This window comes from Protopterus annectens, chromosome 12.part0 (genome assembly GCF_019279795.1).
Source record: "Protopterus annectens isolate FY-2018-M chromosome 12.part0, PAN1.0, whole genome shotgun sequence".
Classification (NCBI taxonomy): Eukaryota; Metazoa; Chordata; order Ceratodontiformes; family Protopteridae; genus Protopterus; species Protopterus annectens.
The window spans coordinates 146143146-146161071 of NC_056746.1; the positions used below are offsets into that span (position 1 = coordinate 146143146).

Consider the following 17926-nt stretch of genomic DNA (forward strand, 5'->3'; position numbering starts at 1 on the left):
GCATATATATATATATATATATATATATATATATATATATGTATATATATGTATATATGTATGTGTGTGTGTGTGTGTGTGTGTGTGTGTACATTCATATGTCTGTGTATGTGTGCATAATTTTCATATACATGTAGGTGGGTGTATGTGTGTATTTGAATGTGGGCATCGGTGTGGACATGCATGTATGTGCATGTTTGTGTGTGCATAATAAATATGTTTAGATATGCATGTGTGTATTCATGTATGTGTATATGCACATGTATGCGCATGTAATGTGCGTACACACCTGTGTGTGTGTATATATATATATATATATATATATATATATGTGTGTGTGTGTGTGTATATGTGTATGTATGTATATATATATATATATATATATATATATATATATATATCTATGGATATATAATGTGTATGTATATATAGTCTGCAGATATAGATATGCTTGTATACGTGATATTATAATAACTGGGCATGGTATAGTGAAGTTTTAACTGTGGTTAACTTATGAGGGTAAAGCCCGAGTGATTAAACACCAGCAAGTAAGTCTTCAATATAACGCACCCAGGAGTTGGTTATTGGTGTTATATAGTGACAACTTTATAATCTCAAAATACTGAAATATTGGATTTCAGTATCTCGAGATCATAAAGTTGAATTTTTAAAATCGTGAAATTCCATAACTGTGAATCTGGAAATGTCGAATTCACGGAATCCGGAAATGTCGAATTCACAGTTATGGTGTTCCGGTATTTGTCGCGGGATGTGTGTGCAGCATGTACGGTTTAGTGTGTGGCTTTGGCTGGTATGTAAGGTAAGTGAGTAGTTTAAGGTTTTAGGTATTTGTTTGTGTGTATGTGAGTGTGTTTGAAAGTTTTGTGTGTGGGTTAGGGTAGGCAGGCAAAAGTATGAATGTTTAAGTGTTGAAAGTGGTGGTGTTTTTATATTTGTGATGTGTGTGTGTGTGTGTGTCCGAGGGTACTGTAGAGTGTCTAGTGGTGAGTTTGCTGTCTTCTTTTTGGTGCGATCTCTGAGCTAGTTTATATAAGTAGGGGGTGTTTGGGGGTGCAGCCCGGCTGCAGGGGGGCTTGCCCCTTTGCTTATATGTAGTGTAGGTTTGTTTTGTGTTTTTGAGTTTGTGTATTTTGTTTATTTGTTGTAGTGTGGGTAGGAAGGTGTGTGTGTGTTGTGTGGTGTATATGGTGTGTTTATGTTCGCGATTTTGTTTCGCGGTTTTAGGCTTTCTGGATTTCAAGCGTTTAACTTTATGGTCTCTAGATACTGAAATTCGATATTTCAGTATTTCGAGATTATAAAGTGGAACCATAGATATATAATATGTCTGGATTCCTAGTGAGAACGTGCTTGTCTGCAATTTGCTGTTAAAGCCGTCTGTTAGCTTGTGCTACCAATGCTTATACAAAGGGCCACTTAAAAATTTTGTTACCAAAATATGTCAATCCACTCACAAAATTACCTACATTGACTAATATTTTATATTTACTTAAACACTAAATAAAGTCTATAATAATGTCAGATTTGCCAGAGAATGTTATAATACATGTTGTGGAAAACCTCAGGACGTTAGTTTTAAGTAATTCACTGTAGGCTTGGTTTCATCATTCTGCGCTATGTGTTGGTTGGTTTATCTCTTAAAGTTTTAATTAAAACAAACCTTTTCACTGTTAAAAGAATGCCACTGTAGGAGGGAGTGTAGGTGTAAAATTCTTCTTCCATCTTGGAGATGCAGTGAAAAGAGGTGAAAATGTCCCAATTCTCCTTGATGAGACAGTGGAGACAGAGCTTCATTACATATGTATGAGGGGCTCCCTTACTATGAGTATTTAACCTTGAAGGGATTTTAATTTCACTGCATGATAAGTAGTACAAAAGCCATTATAGATGGGGTATGGCTTTTGTAGGTGGTAAGGTAGGTTTTGAATTTCCTTCAGAAGTTTTGTCTCGATTGAAAAACCACAGTCAGAGTGAAAAGTTAGAGTTTAATGCAGTCCCTCTGTTACTGTTTTTGAAAAATGCTGTGTTGGTATTCTGAAAGGGGGGAATGGTCCTTTTTGAGCTATGTGATGGGGTTGGTTAATGGCCATGCTTTGTTATATGCGTGCTGCATAGGTTTTTGAGAAGATCATTTCAATGGCTGCCAAAAACAGAGTTAAGCAGATGCATTCCAAACAGCTGTAAATATTACAGGTATGTGTAGTTTTTTTTATTTTTGTGAGATTGTCAGACTTATTTATTTATTATTTATTTTTTTTATTTTACATTTGTTGATCGGGCTAGTCTAGCTGGATATATGTCCATTTTCAGTAGAGGCCCGGGGAGATAAGCTCCAAAGTTTGAGATTAATTTAACAATCAGGAAAATAACATGAAAATAACATGAAAGTAGAAACATAAAACAAAAAGCATTATAACTGTTGTCAAGGTTATAGATTGTAAAAAATACAGTAGTTACAACAAAAAGAGAAAAAGAATTTGTGACAAAGATACTGTTACAAATGACATTCAGAACGATTATTAGCATAATGTATTTTTTTTTTTTTTTTTTGAAAAAGTAGGAAAGGAGAAATAGATCAGCGGATGTAAATAAGAGGTAGATTTTAGGTTATAAGATATGGGTTTTTAGCTCGGTGGCAAGAGCTAGAGTTAAGTCAGGATTAGTGCAGGGGCACATCCATTGTGATTTGAGGTGGAGCTTAAGTCTCTTTTTAAACAGAGCTTTTGAGGGAATAGTAGAAAGTTCAAAGGGTAGTAGGTTCCAGTGTTTTCCCACAGTGTTGGAAAAAAGGCAGTCACCAGTCTTGTTGTTTGCTTTGTCAATATTTACAAGAAGTTTGTGTGCGGACCTCAGGGATTTTAGGTTGTGGTAGGGGTGGATAAGGGTAGATAGTATAGGTGTTTTGTCAGGTTGATTGAGAATTTGATGGGTTATGGCGAGTTGATTAATTTTAAGTTGCTGTTGAAGTTCAAGCCAGCCAAGTTGCTTTAGATTAGTACAATGGTGGGTTCTGAAAGGGTTACCTGTAGCAAATCTGGCTATGTTGTTGTAGGAGTTTTCTAATTTCAATAGGTTCTTTTTTGACAGGTTAGTGAAAATGGGAGAAGCATAGAGAAGGGGAGATATAAGGTGGGAGTGGGCAATAGTTATTCTAGATTCTGGGGTTAGGAAAGGTTTGATTCTGTAAAGAGAGCCTATTTTTTATTAATGTTTTTTTAATGGTTAATTGCATCACTGACTAAAGCTGCTTTACCACGTGCATATATGGAGAAAGAAATGGCCATGATTATGTATCTGGTGTATTTTTGTTTCAATGTTTTGATTTCATGTTTTTATTGAATGTTACAGTGAATTTATTTTCTAACAGATGAGAATTAGCTGAGTATTTTATTTATACATGTGTCTGTCCATAGAAAAAATGTTTCTGCAAATGATTACGCGTGTGTGTGTGTCTGTCTGCTTTGCATTATTCATACCAAATCAGGTCATAACATTCCTGAAAGGCTACTTTTCTCTGAGGATAAAACGCACAGGTGAAACTAATTAACAATTCAAAGTAAGCTATTGAGTACAACTGCAGTCTGTGATGGAATCTGGCTAAGACTTTTGAAACTTTCTGTAAGCGCTCTTCCCCCAGCCCTCACAGCCAAGGCTGGGGCATGCTCAGAAAGCCATACTGTAAATGTAAACACAGACCAGAATAAAACGAAAATCTTTAGGACTATCCCTTTAACTGTTTTATGCAATCTGTGCTACCCATATTGTATTTCATTGTAACTCTTGAATATTTAATCTGTGTAATTGTGCTGAAAACAATGTTAAAAATGTAACTGTAAATTATGTAATGGAGCTTTTCTCCCCACACCTCCTAAAAATGGGTTGGACCCAGTCAAACTTTCCTTGACAAAGAAAGTAAGTAAAATTCATTCTTTTCATTTATTGTAAGAACAATCAGTAGGGAGTTTGTAAGAAAAAAGATGGATAAGGTAGTGAAACTTAAGGTGAATCATCAAAAGAAGCAGCAAACTGCAAAATACAGATCCTCCATTTTATCTCCATCTTTAAGTACCAAAATTGTCCACACTGTCCTTGGTGCCTCAGAAATGTAGGGCGTTTGCATTTGTCATATCCAGGAGGGGTTTGTATAGTGGATGGGTGCAGCACTGTAGCTGTTTTTTAACCAAACTTTGTCCACTGTACTAATTTTCTAATCTGGCTTTCCTAATGCAGCCTGTCTTTTATAAGACCTTTGTAAGGGAGTATTTTAGTAAAGTGTATGAAACTGTGAAACTGCAGGATTTTATCTTTGTTGTGAATGATTGTGCAACTGTAGACAGAAAACAGCTGAGGACTTATACATGTGCTTGTCAGTGGTCAGGAGGGTATCAGGAAGAGAGTCCTTCCCTTGAAGATGTTCATGGGATGAAAACTCATTCTGTGTCTCCAGATTATATCTAGGAGAATTTTTTACTCAAAATTATGTTCAGTACCTGAAGTTTTTATGGAAACCTTTATATAAAGATTTTTACTGGGCTGATCCTTTCCTGATAAGAGACAGAGGATGTTTTGAAAGCTGGCACTGTCTTGGCACACAGCCCCATGCTCTGATTACCCAAATCATCATTTGGTAGGCAGATCCTGCTGCTGGTTCTTAATGTATGGCAGACCAGAGTAGGAAAGTCGTCCATATTTAATCATTTCCCTTTAAGGATTCAAAGCCAAGTAACCACCTATGAGCTCCCAACAATATTACATTTTGTAAAGCCGCTCATTTAATGCATCAACCTGCTGTAACTGTGCCCTTCATTTCCCATGTACACGTCTTTGGATTCCTGCTTTTATGTAATAACAGGTTTAAAAGTTGAGCATGTTGTACTTTCTAAGTTTTTACTTTAAAATGTGATAGCATTGGGTGGGGGGAGCTTTAATAAGTAAAGGATGAATTGACATTGTGCATGTGTTGCTCCCTGCCTTTAGATGTTACTGTACAAAAAGGTTTCATGAGGAAAACCATATCTGCCTCTATGGTGATCTGGAAGTTATTTCCTTTTGCCTTAAATGCTGTTTTCAGAAGGTTATTTACTGTAGGTTTTATGCAGCTGCCATTTGCTTTTTAATTTTCAGGTACCAGTCAAAATGATGCAGAGCTGCTTTGCTTGACCTCTTCACCTGTTGATCTGCTATGTGGTCCTGTCCCTTCCAGTCTTCCATCCCCACAGCTAAGACCTGATCCTGTTGTTGTTGAATCTACAGATCTCATTCAATTTGAAGAGAACTCCCTGTGTGTCCCAGGTGAGAAGCAATGTTAAGCAGCCTAGGCTTGGAATGCTTTAGGACCTTAAAATTATCTGTTGTTTATTGCATGTTTGTAATGACCACTTTACTAAATGGTCTGCAAATGTAGTTAAAGATCTGATTGCCTTTTTAATTTTAATGCATAGCTCCCAACTGTCCCATCTCCAAAATGTGGGACACTCACAATGCAGAAAAAATGGGCATAATGTGGAACACTTACTAATGATCTTATCAAGGATGCACACTGTATAAGTTAACTGTTTCTTCATATTCTGGTTCTTTTGATGAATTAATATGATTCAGTATTTGATATGTATTAATTCCTTGTGAATGTGGGCCAAAGCTTTTTGGTCTGAAACGTGTTTTAAGACTCAAAATGAGGAACATTCCTCATAATGAAGTACACTTGAGAGACATGTTGCAATATCATACTTGTCATGTTTAAAGGTAAGTTACTCGGGATCCCTTTTTTTCGATTTTGTGATGGTTGTAATGAGTAAAGTCATCTCAAAATGTAGGCAGGCATTGGTGCAATTAATATGCTGGCTACAGTCTACTGGTAGTAGCTGTCTTTATTTTTATTTATTTATTTTAAGTAAGTAATGTGTAGAACTGATTCTGCTATAATTGAGTGTACCAAAAATACATTTGTTCTTGTAGAAGTTGGTGAGCAAAGGTTTTATGCCATTTCAGAACATTTAGTGGCTGGTGATCCTAGGACATGTGCCAATTTAGTTATCTGTTCTGGCTTTTTGTTTTTCAGCAGTCTTAAGATTTAATTGGGTACTACTAAACCAACACCTTATTACACTGTGTTCCAGTCTTGTGGAATTGCATTGTTTGCTTCAAGGATCTTTGATTTTGTTAGTTTTGACTGTATTATCACCGAGCGAGACTGCCTCACTTAAGAGCTACCCGTTCTGAGATGTATTATTTTCATGGCTCCTTTAAGTTATCTTTCTTGGCATTTTCTTTTTGTTTCTCTCTCTCTGAAAAATAGTATTGGCTGGATTGTAGGTAGTATCTTGTCTGTGACCTCTGTGCATGTTATATTAATTTAGAATGTTCTTTTGATCACTGTCGCAGTAGTGGCATTAGCTATACAGGTTTTTATCCTGTGTGGGGTATTACAGCTGTACTTTCTCCCTGGAACCATTGTCTCCAAGGCTAAGGTCCCCTTTCCTACATAAGACCCTGAAAAAGTCCTCCAAACTTCCCTCCACTTCCTCTTCCATTAGATCCTCCCATAGGCCTTCTAAAGCAGTGGTGAATAGGATGATGATGAAATTCCTCAGAACACTGATTCGCATAGGGGGAGTTTCTAGCTCCATCCCCCACTGGATCGATGAGCTGTCAAACCTGCATTTCTGCTTGTCCCTTCTCCAATTGTGTATCATCCATTCCCAGAGTCTGTGGATCAAAAAGCTCTGGGATTCAGTACTTCTGATGTGAAAGCTCTTCCAGCTTTAACTCAGAACACTTCCTTGACCTTATCGGTTCTGATTTTGCTGGAGCTCGATGGTGATCGGAACTGATCTGAGGGGTTGACTTCGACTCTGAACTTTTCAGAGCTGTCGCTTCCTCTTGGAGCCTAGGTGCTTGATAGCTGTGCTGCAACTCCTCCCTCAGGGTGGAGGAGCGGGGAGATTCGGGGATTGTCTACTCTGAGTGTGTCAGCTCCAGAGGGATTGTCTTTATCTCTCTGGGTCCCTCTGCCTTCAAGGTGGTGGAGAGGGTCTTTTGTCAGCCAAGAGTAGTGTCGACTTTCCAGTCTTCGAATCCGAACCCTGTTCCTTCTCTGGATCCCTTGTCTGAGTCTTCACATCCTACACCCCAGGAACAGCCAGCCCAGAAGAACTTCCAAACAGCTTCATCAATGGAGCTTCCTCTCTCTTCCGATACCTCCCCGGAACATCCCACTGAGGAGGTCCCTTTTAAGACAACATGCAAGAGGAGGCACCTGGTGTGTTTCACATTTAAAACATTTCAAAAACTTCTCAATCTGATAAAGTTAAAATGTGTAACTGACTATAATCATATCATGTCATAGACCTCACTAACAAATAAAAGAAACATTTTTGTCGAGGTCTAATAAAAACTGTTTAAAAACACACTTAACCAAACAGATACTAATGTTGATTTAAAAAATCATAACTTATAAAATACACCCATTATGATAAGAACATGTAAAGATTCATAAAACCAGCTTGTGTGTGAACACCATTACTATCATGACTGATGTTTAAAGGGTCTATCAACTAAAAAAGGTTTAAGGGATATTCTGTCATGTACACCACATGCTTTGTCAGCTTGCAGTCTAATGATCCACTTTGTTTCTAGTTGGTGTCTATAATAATTAAAATTCCCCCAGTCTAACTCCCTTATTTACCAACTCTACTGCTAAGAACATAAATCTATGTGAAAGCTCATTCTGAAGCACATAACGAGCCAGAGCATTTGAGTCATCATCTTTATTCACTACGTATATGATTATAGATAGTTATGCATTTTTAACTTTATCAGATTGAGAATTTTATGAAATGTTTTAAAAGTGAAACACACCCTTTAGGGTTAAAAATTTTTAAGTGATGTGATTGGTAGTTAGCCATTATTTAAGCTTCATGTCTGTGTTTTTGAATATGTCTGATGAAGCATTCTGTATCTGAATGAGAAAGCTCACTTTCATACCATTTTTTTCTAATAGTGTGTTGTACCTGAAACTTGGAGCTTATTCTGTATTTGGTTTTTATGGACTTTTTAGTTTGTTAGAGAGTGGCCTTATCCTCCTTAGCCTTCAGTTTTCGCTTCAGATTTGGGAAACTGGTTTATGCGTCAGCAACTTTCGCAGTGTGATCACAGAACTACCTGGCACATTTCACCAGATTGCAGAGGGACTTAATAAAGGAAGTCTCTAACTCTGTCCCACGGTCCAGGTCCATGTCTACAGAGGAACAGAAATCCTTTTCCTTGTGAGTGGCCACCCTACACTCCATTTTGAACACATTGTGAGTTTGGTTTCGGATCGACTGGTTCTGGTATAGCCATAAGGAGACATGCCTGGATGCAGTTGTAGGTTCATAGGTAGGTACTAGGCTATTAGCCCTAAGGCGTATATAAGCCTAGCCAAAAAGGTACCCTGGCTTTCGCCACCCAAGAAAATTATTTTCCTTTGCCCCTGTCGAGCATAACCACAGAAGTGATCCGTGGGGTGAATTTCCTATTTCCCATCCAATCATCAAGATTTTTCTTAGAGTGCTAATGAGGAGCTCTGTTTGACATAGATAGGTAGTCTGTTCCAGAGTATGGGAAGTCTCTGGGACAGGAATCTATCCCTCTAGCATGTTCTGTTTATTGTGGTGACAAGGTTTAGGTCCCCAGAGTGTTTTACTCGGAGGAATTGGGATTTCTTTAAGTGGAGCATGTCCAACAGCTCTTGATTTGACATAGCTTTGTATGTCAGACAGAGATTGCCTCTGAGTAGGCGATATGCGATGGAGTAAAGCTGCAGTTTTTTGAGACGGTCTGCATAGGGCATCTGTTTGAGGCCAGTAATCCTCTTTGTGAGGTATTTCTGTGGCCTTTCCAGTTGTTGTAGATGTCTTATGAGGTACATACCAAAAGGGGCGTTGTACTCTATAATGGGTCTAATGAGTGATAAGTAGAGGGGAACAATGACCTCTTTTTTTCTGGATGAGAAACCTTTTGTGATGAGGTGAGCCACGTAGAAGGATTTCCTGACCACTGTGGCGATGTGATTATCAAAGGAGAGACTACTGTCCACCTGTATCCCAAGGTCTCTTATCACATTTTCAGCATTAAGTAGACTACCACTTATGTGGTAGTTCATGGGTACAGAGTTTTTACCAAAGGGGATGACAATACACTTTTTGGGATTGTGCTTCAGGCCATGGCTTTGACACCAGGCATCTGTCTCAGTGAGGCCCATTTGTAGCATGTCCACATCATTAGGAGTTTCGATTATGGCTCCTAGTTTGCAGTCATCTGCAAACTTTGTTAGCCAAAGACCTTCTGTGTTAGTCTGTACTTCAGAGAAGTACATACCAAACAGGAGAGGACCCAGGACTGAACCCTGTGGTACTCCACTTGTCACTGGTCTGAAGTCGGATTTGGAGTCTGCTACTTTCACAGTGTGGGTTCTGTCTGTGATCCAGTTTGCAACCCATCTTGTGACATAGGGATTTATACCTAGTTTAGTGAGCTTATCTATAATTCCAGAGTGGGGGATGGTGTCGAAAACCTTGGCGGGATCTAGATAAGCTGTGTGAACCCACCTTATCCTCATCTATGGCTTTGGTGACTACTTCAAAGAAGTCAGTCAGGTTTAGGAGACATGATCTGCCTTTTACAGAACCCTTCAGGGCATCGGTCATCAATGTTCCCTTTGGATCGTCCTTTTTGGCCCAGAGGTGAGAGACTCTCTCCTTTAGTGAACAGGGGAGAAAGACTTTGTCTACTATTGGAATTTGCTTTTCCACTCCACAGGGACCCTTTTCTAGGAATCAGCGTGGTGGTAAAAAAAATGTGGTTCAATAATTCTCAAGGTCCTTTCCAGGAGTCACATGGAGACTTTTCCCCAGAGGCAGAGGGGGAAATGGTTATAACTGTAGACACCGCCCTTGTGGCAGAGGGGGTCCACAGAATCAAGGATCTCAAGATTCTTTCTTGGACAGGTCCTTCCAGCATTCCTTAAAGGTTAATAAACCAAAATAGTAATGGTGCAATAGTGCTCCAAGAAAGACAATAAAACCAAGTAAAAAGCACTACTGTTGCGAGTCCAAAATCCTCTTTATTCAACACAAAAATTAAGTGCTTTTGTCAATCCAACTTGACTTCATCAGAATTTAATTTAAACTACTAATAAAAGCCATTTTATACAAGGATTTTGGACTCGCAACAGTAGTGCTTTTTACTTGGTTTTATTCCTTAAAGGTTGCCCGACTGTCCCTATCTGGCGGCATTTGGGGCTGTGCTTGTCCTTGCACCAAGACACCTGGCTAGCCATCACAAATTACTTTTGGGTGCAAAGGATCATATCCACAGGATATTTCATTCTCTTTTTACAAATTCCAGTAAAACCAAAGAAATATCTCCCTGATGTACCACCCAATCAGAGGGAGCTAAAAGCTCAAGAAATTGCAAGGTTGCTAGATAAGAGTCATCTATGAGGTCCCACCAGAGCAGAGAGGACTCCTTACCGCACCAACCAGACATCTACTAATAAAAGCCAGGGATTATTTACTTCACCTGGCATTCATTCGGAGTCAACATCATCTTGCACAAAATTTCATCTTCAGCCAGTTCAAGTAATAGACTTCATTGGGGCTCACTTGGACACAGTCAGTTGTCTAGCTTTTTTGCCTCAGAACATAATTCTTATATTGAAGACACACGTCAGTCAGGTTCTTTCAGTTCCAGCGCCTCCAACAAAATTGATCTTTAAAGCATTAGGTTCAATGGCTGCCACTATAACTGTTTCCCACTGCCCACTTACACATAAGAGTTCTCCAGTGGACTCTAGCGGTGCAATGGTCCTTTCATCACTGTCCCTTGTCACCTCATAAAATTGTCGAGTGTGCAGAAATTCCCTTCTTTGGTGGCCCATTCTTAGATCATCAAGCTAGGTCATCTATTTATTCTTCCTCCTGCCAGCGCCATGTTGACTACGGACACCTCCCAGTTGGGGGGGGGCATTAATCTGGACGGACTGTTTAAGCCACATGGTCAGTACAGATCAATTTGCATGTCACTGTACTAGAGATGAGTGGTGCTTGTAGCATTGCAGGCCTGTCAGAACTTTCTCCCTCTAGGGACAATTGCAGTACAAATGGACAACATATCAGTAATCTGGTACATCAACAAACATGGGAACCAGATCCTACCCCCTTTGTGAGGGTGTGTCAATGTGCGATCTCTTCCATCCATTTTCTAATAGCAATGCACATACTGGGGAAGTCCAACATTCTAGCCAATAGGCTCAGCAGGACCATACTCATGCCTCACTAGTGGTCTCTCAAACAATCTTTGGCAAACATGATCTTCCACAACTAGGGTCAACCTTGCTGTGACTTATTTGCATCCCCCTTTTACAATAAATGCAACAGGTTCTTTGCGCTTATCTCTCCTCAGGGGCAGTCACTGAGAGATCCTCTAGTCCGCGTTTGGCCCTCTGATCACCATTATGCTTACTCTCCCCTGCCTCTCATCCCCAAATTTCTTCAGAAAGCACTGGTTAAAAATCAGTGTCCTCCTCATTGCTCCCTTCTGGCCTCAGCAAGTATGGTTTCCCTTCCTTTTGTCTCTCTCTCTCTCACTACGTCCCTTTTGAATGCTGAATCCCAGTCCAGACCTTCCATCTCGCCCATCAAGACAAGTTCACCCAGATATTGCAGGCCTCAAGATAACTGCATAGTTTCTCCATTTCCCATGATGGCTAGACATTCCAGGCTTTCTTCCCCAATTTGAAAAATCTTAGTCTTTCCCATAAAACCTCTAGTAGAAAAGCTTACAAGAGTAACTGGAGAAGGCTGGCTATTTGGGCTCATCAGAAACAACTAGATGTCTTTACTGCTTCAATTCCAGCAGTTCCAGAGTTCCTTGCTTCGATATTCCAGGATGGAGCAAGTTTTTCCACTATTAAAGTTCAATTGGCAGCCATCTTGAACTATCATATAGGGAATAATGCTTCTCCTTTAGCATCAGCTAAATTGTGTAAAGCATTTTTAGGGGTACTTTCTTTCTTAGACCTCCAGTAAAGGACCCCACTCCACCCTGGGACTTCACCATGGTATTACAAGCCTTAGTACACTCCCCTTTGAACCATCAGCTAAGGTGGTTCTCAAGTTTCTTTCTTGGAAAACTGTGTTTTTGGCAGCTATAAATTCTGCAAGACTAGTATTAGAACTCCAAGCTTTGTCTTCCAAACCACCATATTTGATTTTTCGAGTTCAGGTGCCTAAGCAGTGAGACATTCCCCTTTGGTACATTTGACTGGGGACACATAGATGAACTGACATTCAGTTGCAGAGAAATATGGCTGTTTGCAAATTCCTTGTGAGCAAAGACAGGCACACACTGCCGTGCTCACAGCTTTAATAACCAAATGCATGGTGGCAGAAGAAGTAATGAGTGTTGTACTCAGTGTACAGTGCATGCTTATGTAACTGCAACATGTAGAAGTGTGCTACAGCATGGAGGAAATCCTGCATGCTAGTGTAGTCACATTTATACTCCAGTATGCATTTAAGGTAATGTTCCCTAGACACTGTGAAGGGGGTAGTGGTCCATGTACATCACTTATAAAAAGGCACTGTCCATTGTGCACTGCATTCTTACTGCCACTGGCATGCCTTCTGGGTAGCCTGCTGCTGATGCCTGCCATATTGCCTGCTGTCTCATGTTGCCTTGGGGACCATGGACATTGTTTTCACCCTGTGCATTTGGTTATTGAAGTTGTGGCATGGCAACATATTTTTCTCTTTGCCCAAAGGGAATTTGCAAACAGCCATATTCCTCTGCAGCTGAATGTCACTTCAGCCATGTGTCCCCAGTCAAATGTACCACAGGGAAATGTCTCGCTGCCTAGATGCCTGAACCCTGATTTTTCACAAAGAGTTACTTTATGCACAAATCCTTCTTTCTTGCCAAAAGTTGCCTCTGAAACCAATTTCAACTAGGTCATCAATCTGCCAGTTTTCTTTCTTAAATTTGAAAATAAGGAAGAATACATCTTCTTGATGTACATAGACAATTGCATTTCTACCCGGACAGAACCAAGGCATTCAGAAAGTCTGAACAACTATTTGCTTCTTTTATTAGTTTAAGAATAGGCAGACCAGCTTCAGAAACTACCCTGGCTAAATGGATAACAGACTGCATTTCCCGTATTTATTCCTAGCTTCATAGGACGATACTAGGTAGAGGCCCTTATAAGTCTAGCCAAGAATTTCACCCATGTTCCTCAAAAGGTGTATTGCCTTACCTAAAAAAAACGTAAGGCACATTCAGCCAGGTCAGTGTCTACTTCTGCAGCCTTTTGTGCAAGAGCCTCTGTTGATATTTGTGCAGCTGCAACCTAGTCCAATGATCATACCTTTATTGTACATTACAAATTAGACACATTGCAAATCGGACATTTCTAGATATAGAGATGCCTTTGGTTCTGCAGTGCTCTGGTCCATCCATCCATAAGGGTCACCCAAGGTTACTGAAGCTGGCGACTGTACCATTAGTTGAGGAATGAATGAAAATGACATTGTCTCAAAGAAGTTATGTACTCATCCTAACATCTCGTCTGTGGTGTTCATTTTCATTCTTCAACTCCCCTCCCATCTTCCCCCGTCCTTAACCATGGGAGAGACCTAATGGAAAAATGGTTAGGGACCTTAGTTCCTGTTTGAGCTGCTGATCTTTCATCTATCACTTTCCTGTCAGTCTGATTGTCTTAATATATTACTATAATATATGTATCATAGCAGTAAACTTGATCTAAGATATTGTAATAGGGGCATTATGGGTAAGGAGGAGCTTGAGATTCAGATCCTAGAATTTATAGAAAGTGGCAGAGTCGAATCCATTGGTCAGATTAGAACCCATTTGTTGAGGAAGAATGAAGGTGGACAACACAGATGGAACGTTATGGTGAGTAATAACTTTTTACTAGACTTTAGAGATTTTTCCTTACCCTTATGTAAGAAGCCATCTGGCAATGCTGCCTGCTCCTGTGGAACAGAACCTTTAAGTAATGCTTATGGTGAAGGTTTTTTTGTCATATTTGTATTTATGTAATGGATGGTGTTTTGTTGCATGTTCAGTGCTCTGATGTAAGTTTTCACTTATTGTAACATTTGCACAAAATGTTTCTGCAAATAGATTTGACATTTTCTCTGTCCCAGGTGATCATCATTTTTTATTACATTTTCAGTCTCCTCCTTTCTTTTGTCTTGTGTAGTTGAACACCTTATTTTTTCTATTCTTTGAGGCCAAGTTGACTTTAGTTGGCTCTGCAAGATTTAATAAGATCCTTATTGGCTCTGCTTTGTGTACTTGTTTTTAATTTCTGACAGCTAAGCAGTACTTCTTGTGATATCTTAACTTTGTTCATGCAAATGGGTTTGTTGCTTTAAACCTGTGCATTTTAATGAGATGGTTTATTTTGCAGTAAGTCTGTTAGAAGTATTTATTTTTTTTGCATCATGGTTTCCTTTGATTGAATGGATTGTTTCTGACTGAGTATAATTTTATTGGTAGGTTAAAGATGAACGTATGTTGTGTGTTAATTACAGAGGGATATAACCGTGAGTAGGCAATTGGAAGAGACTAGGTTTGGCATTATAATATGCAAGGCATTGCAGTTAAGCGGATTTCATCCTCGATTTTTCTATCTTTTGGTTTAGTCAAAAGTTGAGCATATTTATTTCCTTTACACACTCCGTGTTTGGGCAGTTTCAGTTCTCCGTAAGGCTTACGTTTCATTGTTTTTTTTTTTTTACATCCTGGAGTTTAGTCAAGAAGACCTCCTGCTGAATAGGAGGAGAGTGGTGTATATAAAATTACTACTCAAAAGTGTACCAGAATGGCAAAGTAAAGTGGTATTATACAGGTATAGGTTCATACGTAGGTACTAGACTTATCTGCCCGAAGGCATTTATAAGCCTAGCCAGAATGTGTTGGCTTTCGCCACCCCCTTAGATTAGTTCCCTGTGCCTCTGTCCAGCAGAGCCATTGAAGTGATCCCTGGGGTAAACTTTGTTTCCCATCCACTCGTCAAGGTTTCTCTTGAAGAGTGTTGGTGAGGAGCTCTGCCTAATGTAGATTGGAATCTTGTTCCAGAGCATGGGAAGTCTCTGGGACAGGACTCTATCTGTCCAGCATGTCCTATTTACTGTTGTGGTGGGGTTTAGATCCCTGGAGCGTGTGGCTCGAGGGGATATGGTTTTCTTTAGGTGGAGCATGTCCATCAATTCTAGGTTGGACATGGCCTTGTATGTCAGGCAGAGATCACCTCTGAGTAGGTGGTATGCAGCCGAGTGCAGCTGGAGTTTCTTCATTCGAGCTGCATAGGGTATCTGCTTGAGGCCAGTGATCCTCTTGGTGAGGTACTTCTGTGGTCTTTCCAGTTGTTGCAGGTGTCTTGTAAGGTACATCACAAATGGGGCATTGTACTCTGTGATCATCTGATGAGTGAAGCGTAGAAGGGCCTAATGACCTCTTTCGATCTGGATGCAAACCCTTTTGTGATTAGGTGGGCCACATAGGATTTTCTAACCACTTTGGCAATGTGATTATCAAAGGAGAGGTTACTATCTACTTGGGTCCCCAGATCCCTTATTACGTCTTCCGTATTTATGGGGCTACCACCTATGTGGTAGTTTATGGGTACTTTGTTTTTTCCAAAGGAGATGACTATGCACTTTTTGGCATTTGGCTTGAGGCCATGGTTTTGACACCAGGTATCTGTCTCAGTGAGACCCTTTTGGAGGATGTCTGTGTCAGCCGGAGAATCTGTTATAGCCCCTAGTTTGCAGTAGTCTGCGAACTTGGTCAGCCATAGTCCTCCTGTGCTTGCCTGTACCTCTGAGAAGTATATGCCGAACAGGAGGGGTCCTAGGACTGATCCCTGGGGAACGCCACTTGTAACCAGTTTAGAGTCAGACCTAGCTCCCGCAACTCTTACCATGTGGGGTTCTGTCCATGAGACAGTTGGCAACCATTCTCGTGATGTAGGGGTTTATGTTCAGGCTGGTGAGCTTGTCTATAATACCTGAGTGGGGAATGGTGTAGAAGGCCTTTGTGAGGTCGCGGTAGGCTGTGTGGACCACCTTTCCCTCGTCTATAGCCTTGGTAACTGTCTCAAAGAAGTCCACCAGGTTTAGGAGGCATGATCTGCCCTTAAAGCCGAACTGGGTAGGGTCCAGTGTTTGGAGGTTCCCGGTGTCTCTGTTAATGCCTTGGGACACCATCCGGTCCCATTGATGCTGTGTTTTTGGCTTTGGAGAGGGCTGTTTTAACCTGAGTGTCTGCGATTTCAGAGGCACTACATTCTTCTGGTGTAGTTATGGGCCCTTTTGGGGGTGAGAGGGGGTGAAGTTTGCACTGAACCTGTCTGCCAGGATGTTGGCTATATCTGTCGGTTCAGTGTATTTTGTGCCATTTTGCACTAATTCCGAGCAGATCTGAGAATTGCCACTTAGATTCTTGACATAGCTAAAGAATGCCTTGTGGTTATCTTTGGAGTCCATGGCAATTTTTCTTTCAAACCTAGACTTGGATGATTTTATGAGGGAACGTAGTTTCTTGTTGATACTGATCAGGGATGTCTTCCCTTCTTGAGATTTTACTCTCTTCTGTACTAGTTTCCTCCTACTATTGTATAACTTGTTTATGGCAGGGGTCCACCAGACTGGTTTCATTTTCTTGGAGGAGTGAGTCTTGGTTTTGTTTGGGATAGCACTATCTGTGCATTCTTGTAGGTGCCTGTAGAGCGCATTAGTAAAGAATTTTGCAGCTTGGACAGCGTTATCCTTTAGCATGGGGGCTTTGAAACTTCCCACCTCGGTTTTAAGTAATGTGAAGTTTGCTTTTGAAAAGTTTTTCACAGTGGTTTCTTTGACCGGGGGTGGTGGCGGACTGTGGATATCCAGAGTGATTAGTTTATGGTCGGATCTAACCAGTGAGGGGGTTGACCTCTGGTGTGGAATACCTTTTGCCCATGTTGATGATGACCAGGTACTATATGTTGTCACCTCTGGTGGGGGTGTTGACCAGTTGATCCAGGGCGTTTGAGTTTATAAATTCTAGGAAATATTGGGCAAGGAAGTTTGTACTTGAGTAGTTTTCCCAGTTAATGTTTGGGTAATTGAAATCACCCAATATTAGGGTGTTTGATAGGACCTTTATGTTTCCCAGTGTTTCCTGGAATGTGGAGTGGGGGTCCTGGGACATGGTGGGTGATCTGTAGCAAGCTATAATTTGAATAGCAGTTTTGCCCGTTAGTTGCACGTGGATGATCTCTGAAGCATCGTGCTGTGCCACTAACCTGGAGGTGTGGATATCCTTGATGATTATGGATACTCCCTCCCTTTTGTATTTTGGTCTGGGTTTTGTGGCCGAAATGTATGGTATGAGTTGGAGCCTGGTAGTGCTAGGGTGCTCTCTGGAGCCTTAAACCAGGTTTCTGTTACTGCACATATATCGATTTTCTCCATACTGAGGAGTGCCTCGAGTGCATGCATTTTGAGGTTTAGACGTCTGGCATTGAGTAGCATTGCCCTTAGTTTTTTGTTACTTGTGCTATTTACGGCAGTAGGTTTGTCTTTTGAGGCTTGCCTAAAAAGGCACTATGGGGTGGCAAGAGCCTTGGCCAGTATTTGAAAGCCTAAGGGTGACAGGTGCAAACTGTCTCTAGCGAAGCAGCGTGGCTTGTCGAGCATGTCGTCCCAGGCTGACAGACACTGGATCCCCTTTGAATGACACCAGAAGCTTAGCCAATTGTTGAAATTGATATTTTTTTCTCTATACCGTGGTATCATTCTTGGTGAGGGCAAGATGCTACTCGGGGTCATACCGGCCTGGGCTACGTGATCAGAGAACT

The 17926-nt window shown here is 40.6% G+C and overlaps 1 protein-coding gene across 1 annotated transcript in view; it reads left to right on the forward strand.

Moving 5' to 3' along the window:
* Nucleotides 1-17926, forward strand: part of MARF1 (meiosis regulator and mRNA stability factor 1) — a 2255654-nt gene that overhangs the window by 2111042 nt on the left and 126686 nt on the right. The window contains exon 24 of the mRNA XM_044088896.1: nucleotides 5146-5313. Within this exon, the coding sequence (XP_043944831.1) occupies nucleotides 5146-5313 (168 nt within the window). The remainder of the gene's footprint in view (nucleotides 1-5145; nucleotides 5314-17926) is intronic.